At 38.1% G+C, this 10,668-nt stretch overlaps 1 protein-coding gene across 1 annotated transcript; it reads right to left on the bottom strand.

Annotated features, from left to right (window-relative positions):
- Nucleotides 1-104: 104 nt before the first annotated feature.
- LOC309700316 (PI-PLC X domain-containing protein 1) lies at nt 105-7,496 on the bottom strand. Its single transcript, XM_082523837.1, has 7 exons — nt 6,948-7,496; nt 6,640-6,776; nt 3,292-3,417; nt 3,054-3,209; nt 2,519-2,625; nt 1,838-1,908; nt 105-976 (listed from the first exon to the last, which is right to left on the bottom strand). Exons 1-7 carry the CDS (start codon nt 7,048-7,050, stop codon nt 702-704), a joined length of 975 nt encoding a protein of 324 aa, XP_082379963.1. The 5' UTR covers nt 7,051-7,496; the 3' UTR covers nt 105-701.
- Nucleotides 7,497-10,668: the final 3,172 nt, after the last annotated feature.

Here is a 10,668-nt window from a genome sequence, read left to right as displayed (position 1 = left end):
AAGAAAGCCACGCAGGCAAAGTTTCAAACTCAAGAGTTGCTTGGTGTGGGGTGACAATGCTAATCACCAAACAGCACCCACACAGCTGTTTATAAAATACAATGTGAAAAATAAATATGAAAATATTTATTTAGAAATACCAGCATTTGATTAATTTACAGTAAAACAAAAAAGAAATGTAACATCATACAAGATATAGTGCAAGAGACCTAGTATTCAGCACGTTGTTCTCCAAGCTAACTATTGTATAGCTGTACGCTAATTAAAAGGCTGCTAGCATTCGTGATGTTGATAGTAAACACTAAAATTTGTAACATGTGGCATTGTGAAATGCAAAGATAAGACTTTCTGATCCCTAAAGAAAAGTTCACAGCACAGAGACGAGTTATGAGGTAAGAAAAATCATTGAAAAAGAAATTAAAAATAAGTCAAAATAAAAAAGAAAATGCATATACAATATATAGATTGTCATATTTGTGCAAATATTTGTGGAAAAGTGTCCAGTAGTGCAAAATATAAAACTTTAACTACACTTGCACAGTGAATGTGTAAAGAACATGTAACTTGTGTACCTCCTTATAGTTTTAGGTAAAGCATGTTGAAATTAACCTGAATAAACATGTAGACGGTAATGTGATGCTTAAAAAACAAAAACATCAAGCACACAACTGTATAAACAGGATGGCAGGCTCACAAAATTATTAACTGGCACTTATTTTGGAGGATGCTGGCAGCTTCCTGCAGCCTCTGCCCACCAGTTTGTAGTTCAGCTCGACGACAAGCGAGCAGAACTCGCTCATACCGACGAAGTCACAGCACATAATGTTGACTCCCTCGGGTCCTGGCTGCTGCTCACCCGCCCACTGGAGAAGCAGTGAGAGAGAGTTCAACGTCAACATCCTCATGCTCTGGAAAGGGTGCAGGAAGACGTAAAACATGGTCTCTGTCAGGTTCAGACCAGTGACGTAAAAACCATCTGGAAAACAAAACCGTCTGTAAGGCCGGTGCTTAAAGAAACGAACAGCAAATAAAACCTGAGGTAAAATAAATCCCAGCTAGCTGCAGAAGCAGTACACTTCAGAGTATTTTTACTACGTCACTGACATTATTATATTATTAAACTTATGAGAATACTTCTGTCCATCTTGTCCAGGACGTTCTTGTAAAAGATTTTTAATCTCAAGAGTTTAAAAAAAAAAAAAAAGGTTAATAATAATTATATTATATATTTTGGTGGCTCAATCAACAGTATATGAATATTAGAAATTTGGTATTTAAAGGAATTATTCTGTTTTAATAAAAACATTTCATTTAAATTTTTGAATAAACCTTTTCAACTTTCAATAAAAACGTTCGCCACATGGGGGCAGCAAATCCGAATCCATGTTTGATTTTTATTGAAAACCTGCGTAGTCTGAATACGCTTTGAATTTTGAGCTTAAGCATAAATTATACTTCTGCATTGAATCTGTCAATCCTACTACATAAACCCGCAAAAGTGTCCAACATTGTTAGCAGCAAGTATAGTTGTATGTGGCGTGGCTGTGTTGCCGTGGAGTTTCTCTCCAATTTTATCCACTGGCTTCCTGATGATTAAAAAAAATTACAGCAGAAGAAGCAGCATCAGAGGAAACAGTGGTACTGAAAGCCATCACAGGCTGTGTGGGATGCATATATATGTACAAACTAACATTTGTACCTTTGGCAGGTTATTAAATCCAGTAAACTACCTTTACAGTATATTCTGTATCCAGTACTTTTGCTCTAACATTTTAAATACAGGTCTGTAATGCTACTACTTTCCCTCACTGCACTACTTGTTCCAACAACCTCATACCTGGTCTTCCCTGCCGTTGCTGGCCTTCCAGATAGGTGATCACTTTCTTAGGATCTGGGCTGTTAGCATACCTGAACACACAGGACAGGTTCAATCATTTCAGTGTTAGTGACATGACCAACTGTGCAGACAGTAGCCTTGAAAAGTAAAAGTAATCAGGCACTGCTTTAAATCTGTTTTTTTCCCCTAATGGCCACCAGTCTTGGTCACCAGTCAAAGACCCAAAAAGAAGGGGGAGAGAAGAAGACCAAGAAAACCACATAAGGTCTAAGGTTTGAAAATAGGAGGAAACAAACTATCTTTACATACGTGTATATATTACATGCAACCAGTGTTTACATATTTAATATTGTATTTCACACCATGTCACACCATTTATAAATAAACCAACAAGCACGTATTATGTCTGACAGTGAACACACATTAAAATATGACACTCCAATTATGTCATATTTGAACCTTTGGCTGTTGCTGTTCTCAGTGTGGTTTAAAGTCACTGTACCAACATCTATTATTAATACTTTTGAGACACCAAGATGCTCAAAAACAAAACAAACAAACAAACAAAAAAAGAACAGCTAATATTGCCAGAGAAAGTAATCAGAACCGAAATCACGGAATCGAAGACACTTAAGCTACGAAGTCTATCTAACCCTTCTACATACAGTCTATGTATTTTACCAATAAGGTATCCGATTCCACAGCCCAGGGTGCTGCAGCTCCTGGTCGTCATAGGAAACAATGACCTGCTGACCTTTTGACCAACATGACCGCAGAGTGGGAGTTTCCTGCATGCATACACATGAATCAAACTGTCAGTTTATTAGGCACACTGTGCCAAAACCAATGCAGGCTAATAACATGATTACAGCAACACGTTTTAATTTTCGGAGCGTGACGTTTGTGGTGTGGTATATTAGCAGGTTTCTGGACTAGAGCAATACCTCTGATATTTGAAACACCTGAGTCGAAAAGAGTTTCAACAGAAACTGAACACCATGACCTAAATGATTAAAGGATTTATTGCAGGACTACAGTCGTAAATGCATTCGTTTTAGTCGGGGGTTCCCAATGAGCCTGTGGTTGAGATCAGTTCCATGTATTTATATCTGCTGAAGTTAAAATGGTAAATCCTTATCTGAGAGGCTGAAAGCAGTGAATATTTGGCATTATTAAACTTTAGAAATCAATCATTATCCTAATAATGTCTATCTACCTGTGGTGGGCACAGCTTCCCTCTGAACAGCAGAAGGATGAACTCCATCAGATGGGCGTGGTCTTCGTCACTTAGAGATTCGAAGTGTGAACAGGCAATGATTACAATCTCTTTGGGGTGAGCGTCCAGCCAGCCGGCCAGTTCATCCAGAGCCTCCTGCATGCAGACAGACGTTAAAATTTGCTGTAAATTAGCTTTCACTCTGAGTATCAATGCCGTTTTGGTGTAGTTTACTGACCTTGACGGTTATTAGCGTGTATATGCCGTGAGCGAAAAACAATTTGCTGCTCCCTGCTGGCTTTCTGGCGATCCGCAGGTCCAAGAAACGAACACCAAGATCACACTGATCAGAAAGGACCGATAGCTGTAGCCAAGAAAGAGAATGAATATTGAAACACCAGAACCAAACAATGACAGAGACTCCACCATGTTGTACAGATGGCTGTATCTCTCTCCTGATCTCCTCTGTACAATTTCACATTTGCATTCATCACTCCATCACACCTGTTGTCTCTGATTTTCAGTCTAATTCTTGCGTAGTATGACATATCTCAACTTTTTCTTCCTGTTTCAGGTTACTTGCTAGTCACTTTTTTAAAATAGTTTTATAGATCCGCCTCTTCTTTTTTCTGCACTTGTGCAGCTTCCTCAAACTTTTTAATGACACACTGCTGAGATCTGCCAAGTTTTCAGCTGGTAGTGCTAAAAAGAACATTTTATGTCTGTTAAACCCTTATCTTTGTTATTTTTCTAACATTCAACCCATTTTTGTGACAGGCTTCTAGTAACAAAACGCTTAAAGATACAGTTTAAAGTTGGTTAGATATTTGCATGTGTAGACAACACTTGTTCCGTCTTTGCGTTAGGAGCCTTTTTTGGATGCTGGAATGAGTCATACCTTAGTGTTAAGTGCCTCAACAAACAAAAAAACCATTCCTCTGAAAATGGTTTAAGTACTGGGGGGAAATGATCAAATAAGCATCCAGATGTCCAAAGAAAAACATTCAAGGACCTTCGGAAAGCCTGGAGAACCGCTCAAGACCACTTTAACAAAAAAAAACATGAAGATAGTCTGATTAGAAGCAAAATATGAAGAAATGAGGGGCAGCTCGTTACACAGTACTGTATACAGTAAGTCATGATCAAACATAAAAACGTTAAATGTAATGGATACAATTGCTCCCATTAAGGTGAAGGTTATCTCTGGAAGGAAAAAGTCTCCATGGAGAAACTCCACACTAGTGAAAAATGAAAAAAGAGAGTGTAGGAAAGCTGAGCGCAGATGGAGAAAAACAAACCTCCAGGTTCACTATGACATCTATAAAGAGAAACTTCACAATTATAATTTACAACTGAGGAGTGCAAGGAGGTCCTACTTCTCTGACATCATCACTAAAAACAGTCATAATGCTTGGGTCTTATTTTCCACAGTTGACAGGCTAACAAACCCTCCTGTGCCAGTGGCAGCTGAACTTCATTCGACCATGGCCTGCAATGACTTTGCCAAATTCTTCACAGAAAAAATCCAAAAGATTAGACAAGCAATTGGTACATCAACAGCAGATCCAGGATATGTACTGTGTCCACCGAAAAACTGTTTAAACACCATCAAACAGTTTCACCCGATTAACAGCAAAGACCTGGAGGACATCATAGGTCAACTGAACTCCTCCTCTTGCTGTTTAGATGTCCTGCCAACAAGTTTTTTCAAAAAGGTCTCAAAGACTTTGGAGTCAGACCTGTTACAGATCGTCAACTTTTCTTTAATATCAGGTGTGTTTCCAGAACCACTAAAAACTGCTGTAATAAAACCTATACTGTAAAAGGACAATCTTGACAAGACACAAATGAACAACTACAGGCCGATCTCAAATCTCCCATTTCTAAGTAAGATCATTGAAAAAGCAGTTTCTCAACAGCTCAATTACTTCTTAAAACAGAATAACTGCTATGATGCTTTCCAGTCAGGTTTTAGACAGAACCACAGCACTGAAATCGCTCTGACCAAAGTGTTCAATGACATATGTCTGAACACAGACAGTGGAACAATGTCAGTCTTAGTTTTACTGGATCTCAGTGCAGCATTTGATACAGTTGACCACAACATATTACTCAAACGACTGGAGAACTGGGCAGGTCTTTCAGGAACTGTACTAAACTGGTTCAAAACATACTTAGAAAACAGGAAATACTTTGTATCAATAGGTAACTTCACATCTGAGCAGACAAGTATCACATGTGGAGTTCCCCAAGGTTCCATCTTGGGACCCCCTCTGTTTAACATTTACATGCTCCCACTGGCACAGATTATAAAGAACAACAAAATAAACTACCACAGCTATGCAGATGACACACAAATATATATCACAATGTCACCAGGAGACCGAGGCCCTGTACAGGCTCTTGGTAAATGCATTGAGGAAATTAATGACTGGTTGTGCCACAATTTTCTCCAGCTAAACAAAAACAAAACTGAGGTAATAGTCTTTGGCGCCAAAGAAAAACGATTACAGGTCACCAGAGAACTTCAATCTATACACCTAAAAACCACAAACCAGGCGAGAAATTTGGGTGTAGTGATGGATGCAGACCTAAACTTAGAAAAACACATTAAGACAATAACAAAGTCAGCTTACTATCACCTCAAGAATATTTCAAGGATAAAAGCTCTGATGTCTCAACAGGACCTGGAAAAACTAGTCCATGCATTCATCTTTAGTAGGCTTGATTACTGTAACAGCATCTTTACAGGTCTACCTAAAAAAATCAGTCAGACAACTACAGCTCATTCAGAACTCGGCTGCTCGAGTCCTCACTAAGACCAAAAAAGTGGACCACATCAGTCCAGCTCTGAGGTCTTTACACTGGCTGCCTGTCCGTCAGAGGATAGACTTTAAAGTTCTGATGCTGGTCTATAAAGCTCTGAATGGTTTAGGACCAAAATACACCAGTGACCTCCTGACCCAGTATGAACCTTCCAGATCCCTCAGGTCATCTGGATCCGGTCTTTTATCAGTTCCCAGAGTCAGAACCAGACACGGAGAAGCTGCATTCAGCTTTTATGCTCCTTATATCTGGAACAAACTCCCAGAAAGCCTCAGATCAGCTGAAACACTCAGTTTATTTAAATCCAGGTTGAAGACTCACCTATTCTCAGCTGCATTTGATTAAAGCACCAAATCCACACTTTTAAGCTTAAACTTCAAAACTTACATTTTAACTACTGATTTTATCTACTGTTCTGATTTTATCCGTTTAGATTTTTTTTTTTACATACTGTTTTGTTTGTTTGTTATTTAGTTAGTTTGTTTGTTTGCTTGTTTTAATCAATTTTAAATCGTGCTTTTTATTTGTTTTTGTTTCTAATGTCTCTGTAAAGCACTTTGAACCACCTTGTTGTTGAATTGTGCTATACAAATAAACTTGCCTTGCCTTGCCTTCCTCCTTCCAAACTACGGTAGTTCAGTAATTATCAAATTATCAAAACCTCAGATGAATTCCCCAAACCTTTTACGAGGTAGGGAGCTTCACCTGAGGTGGTGCAGGTTCCTGGTTCTCTTTCACCTTTAGGGGGACCGTAAAATACCTGCGTGGTGGCCCAGCGGTAAACACAGGGTCGAGTACAGCAGGGGAACAGCCTGTCAGTCAGTCTGAGGAAGCAGGACTCCGATCTCACCACAGGAGAGGAGACATCCAGGCTGAAGGACATGCTGTCATGGCTGCCTGTGGTGCGAGAAGAGCCTGTCAACAAGCATCTGAGACAATTTTTTTTTTATTACAGTTTAACCTGAAATTAAGGATAATTATATTTTTAAAATAAACACGTGATCTGTATGAGAGTGTTTTCTATTCTTTTCTGTCTTGAACTGGCTGAACTGGTTGCTCCTGTTTTACCAGGTAATGCCAGGTTCCACAGCGGGACGTCCAGCAGCTCCTCCGGCAAACGCGACATCCAGTCCGGGTTTCTTCCGAGCTGCTCCCGCTGTTTGTCCTCCATGTCTTATTACCGCCCTGTCCTACTACAGATGTTCAGCATGCTCTTTGAGTTTCTTCGGGATCTGAACACGGTTTATTTACCAACTCTTCCGGTTGTTGTCAATCTCCACTTCCTTTAGCGATTTTCAAAATAAAATCACCAAACGCGACGAGAGCTTGCTTAAAAAAACAGTAGCGTTAGAACACTAAAGTAAAAAGCACGGTAACAATGTGCGTCCCCCGATTGAGCAACAGCGCCGTAAAATAAGAAGAATGGCGCCTAATTACAGAGTTAATAATGCAGACTTTGTAATATCTCACGTGTAGATTCATCAGCCAGATTAAGTGTTTACTGACAATTGACAGTGATAGCGCACATCATCATCACTATTCCAACAATCCTCTCCTCACAGACAAGCATAAACACACTCGACTATCGCTAAATCAGATTTAACACACGTTTGTAATGACGGTAATTCAGTTTATAATAGGGTTTATTCGCTCGGTCAGCAGGTGGCGGTATCCTCGTACACTGGGGAGTAAACTGCCATTAAACGAACAGAAGAAGAAGAAAACATCTGCACATGCGCGGTACGGATCGGGTAGACCCGATTTGTACGGTCAGACTTTACACATGCGCAGTAAGGATCGGAGAGTCCTGATCCGTAACTTTCTTTTTATTTTTCGTTTTTGTCTACATTGTACTGAAACGCTTCATTATTGCAAACATTTTAAGATATACTTGTTATTCTTAACATCTTAACTCTTACTCTGACCCATAACTTTTTTTTTTTTTTCCATACTTTAATTAAATTTATGCACATATTACAATCTCTCGTTGGGAGACAACATTAGTGCAACAACATCTTGAAAAGGTTGAATAAGAAACCAAACGAAAAAAAAACAAAAAACAAAACAAACAAACAAAAAAAACCAAAAAACCAAAAACACATATATACATATACATAAATATATGAAGGCCATTTTTATGACATATAACAGTTTCCTTTCTGCGAACACTTTAACATATATGTGGCTTACTTAGTATACCAAAAACTCAATCATTAAAAGGATAGAGATTGAGTCCCATTGTCGAATATCAAAGCAGCCTCTTTACATGAATCCCTCAGTAATTCTAAAGATGACAAAAAAGATTTTAATTCAATTTTCAATACAGTTAGGGAAGGTCTTTTACTTTGCCATTTGCATTTGTGTATGTGGTATTTGCCCATAATTATCACCACCTTGTGTAGCATGGACAGTTCCTTAGATAGATCACCATTATTATATAAAACTTGTGTTAGAGTCAGTGGGGTCATCCCATCTATTCTTATACTCAACCAGTCTACTAAATCTTGCCAGAAGTCAGTTGTTACTGAGCAGGAAAAAAACAAATGATCAATACTTTCCACATTTTGTGAACAAAATCCACATGGCTCTACCTCAAACCCAAACCTTTTTTTAAGCATTTCAGCTGCTGGGTAATATCCATTAATTATTTTAAATTGCATTTCTTTGACTTTGGGGGGATAGGCCATTTTAAAAAGTGCATATATTTGTTCGTTATTTTAATATTACTCCCTTTTAGTTTTGTGTTACTGTTAAAGTCGTGAAATAATTTGTTCTTAAATATCTTGTTCATGGTTTTATTATTACAGTTTTTATCCGTCAAAGGAATCTGGTTTAGATGTAAAGAAGGTAGACTAATTTGTGCCTTAGAGTAATACAAATAACCTTGAATCAAACTCAACAGAGGTAAGGGGATTGCCTTACAAACCTTGTCATATTCTCTAAGGGAACACTGAATGTTAAACTTAGCATTAAAAACACCCACTGAGAGAAACTGACCCCTTTCATCAAGTAAGTCTGTTATAAAGATTATGTTTTTTTCAAACCACTCTTTAATAAACAATGACTTCTTATTAATTGTAATTGTTCTGTTATTCCACAAGGTGGAGCAATGTGGTGAAAAGTTATGGGCAAACACCATCTTCCAATAAGACAAGACCTGCTTATGATATTCTGACAGTTTCACAGGCAACTTCAATATATCAAAATCACATTTCAGGAGAAAATCCAACCCTCCCACCTTTTTGAAAATATTTTTTGGGATATGGAACCATATGGAGTCAGGTTTCAAGAGGAAGGCTTTTATCCAGTTTATTTAAAAAACTCCAACCATTGATTGAAAATCCATTGACTTTATACCACCTTTAGCGTAATCTTTGACAAGTTGTGATTTTTTAATGTAATGTGTTTTATTGCGCCAAATGAATTGATAGATTATAGAGTTAATCTTTTTAATACTTTTCGGGGTAATGTATAGTGAGTATGCTGGATAAACCATCTTTGAGACGCCCTCTGATTTGGATAATAGATTGCGTCCAAAAATTGTAATATCTCTCGTCAACCAATGATTTAGTGTTTTGGACATGCCATCAATTTTGTCTTTTAGGTTTTTTGATTCTCTAGTGTTGATGTCTTTGTCTAAATAGATGCCTAGATACTTAACCTCATTTTTCACTGGAATCGTCCTCATGTTATTTTCCAAACAATCATAAAGTGGCAAAAGTTCACACTTCTTTAGGTTCAGACACAAGCCTGAAGCTTTAGAAAAAATTGAAATGACATTCAATGCTTTCTCGAGTATTGATTTATCCTTTAAAAATATTACTGTGTCGTCTGCAAACTGACTTATTTTCAGTTCAATATCAAAAATGTTTATTCCTTCGATGTCTGAATGGTTCACAATGAGGTAAGCCATTAATTGAGTGCAAAGAATAAATAATTTTGGAGAAATTGGGCAACCCTGTCGAATTCCACAGAATATGTCTATCCTAGATGTTATGCCTGGATTGAGCGAAACATAACTATAAATTTGCTTGTAGAACAGTTTGATCACTTTGCAAAATTTGTTTCCAAATCCAAACTCTGACCCATAATTATCGTAAAACGCTACGACCGGAAGTAGAAACCTTTCGCGCATGCGGGGTACCGATCGGGTTTCCGGTACGGATCGGGTAGTGACAAGCCCTGCTTTTCATAAAAACAATATCCCCCCCATTCAACTTCCGCACCCTTTCAGATTAAGCTTTAGGCAAGTTCATCAAACCCTCTTGCCCCCTGGGCCCGTGGAGTGGCCCTCTTTCTCCATCTACAGGAGAAAAGCTGAACTACATGATGCTTCTGCTTCACTGGGGTCTGTTGTACAGTACGTTGCAATACAAAGGCCATTTCATTAAAGCTCAGACAGAAAAACCGAAGTATAAAGAGCTCTGATGCCAAATCCAGTTTGTAGGCTGTATAACGTTAAAAATAAAAAAGTGTGTGGAGTTTGCATTTACATGTATAAATGTACGAAGACAAAAAAAGGCCATATTTAGGGTTTCCATCGACATTGAAAATGTAAAAAAAAATTTAATTGACAAGAAACACTTGCAAATTTACTGGAAGAAACAGAACATTTACAAAGAGACTGGGGAAAAAAACCCAAGACTCAATCAATTTAACTCAACTCAAGTTTTATTCGTGTAGCACCAAATCACAACAACCGCGAGGAACTTTATCTTGTTAGGTAAAGACCTTACAATAATACACTCTACCACTTGGCAACAGTGGAAAGGAAAAACTCCCTTTTAGC

This window comes from Aulonocara stuartgranti (genome assembly GCF_965226115.1).
Source record: "Aulonocara stuartgranti genome assembly, chromosome: 23".
Taxonomy (NCBI): Eukaryota; Metazoa; Chordata; class Actinopteri; order Cichliformes; family Cichlidae; genus Aulonocara; species Aulonocara stuartgranti.
Note: the sequence above shows the minus strand (reverse complement) of the source record. Positions and strands in the feature narration are given on the sequence as shown.

Excerpts from the sequence above, each read along its gene's own strand:
- LOC309700316 (XM_082523837.1), bottom strand. The coding sequence starts at position 7,050 with ATGGAGGACAAACAGCGGGAGCAGCTCGGAAGAAACCCGGACTGGATG. Across the intron at positions 2,626-3,053 it reads GGAAGCTGTGCCCACCACAG|GAAACTCCCACTCTGCGGTC; the intron begins GTAGATAGACAT and ends GTATGCATGCAG. Across the intron at positions 977-1,837 it reads GCAACGGCAGGGAAGACCAG|ATGGTTTTTACGTCACTGGT; the intron begins GTATGAGGTTGT and ends TTTGTTTTCCAG.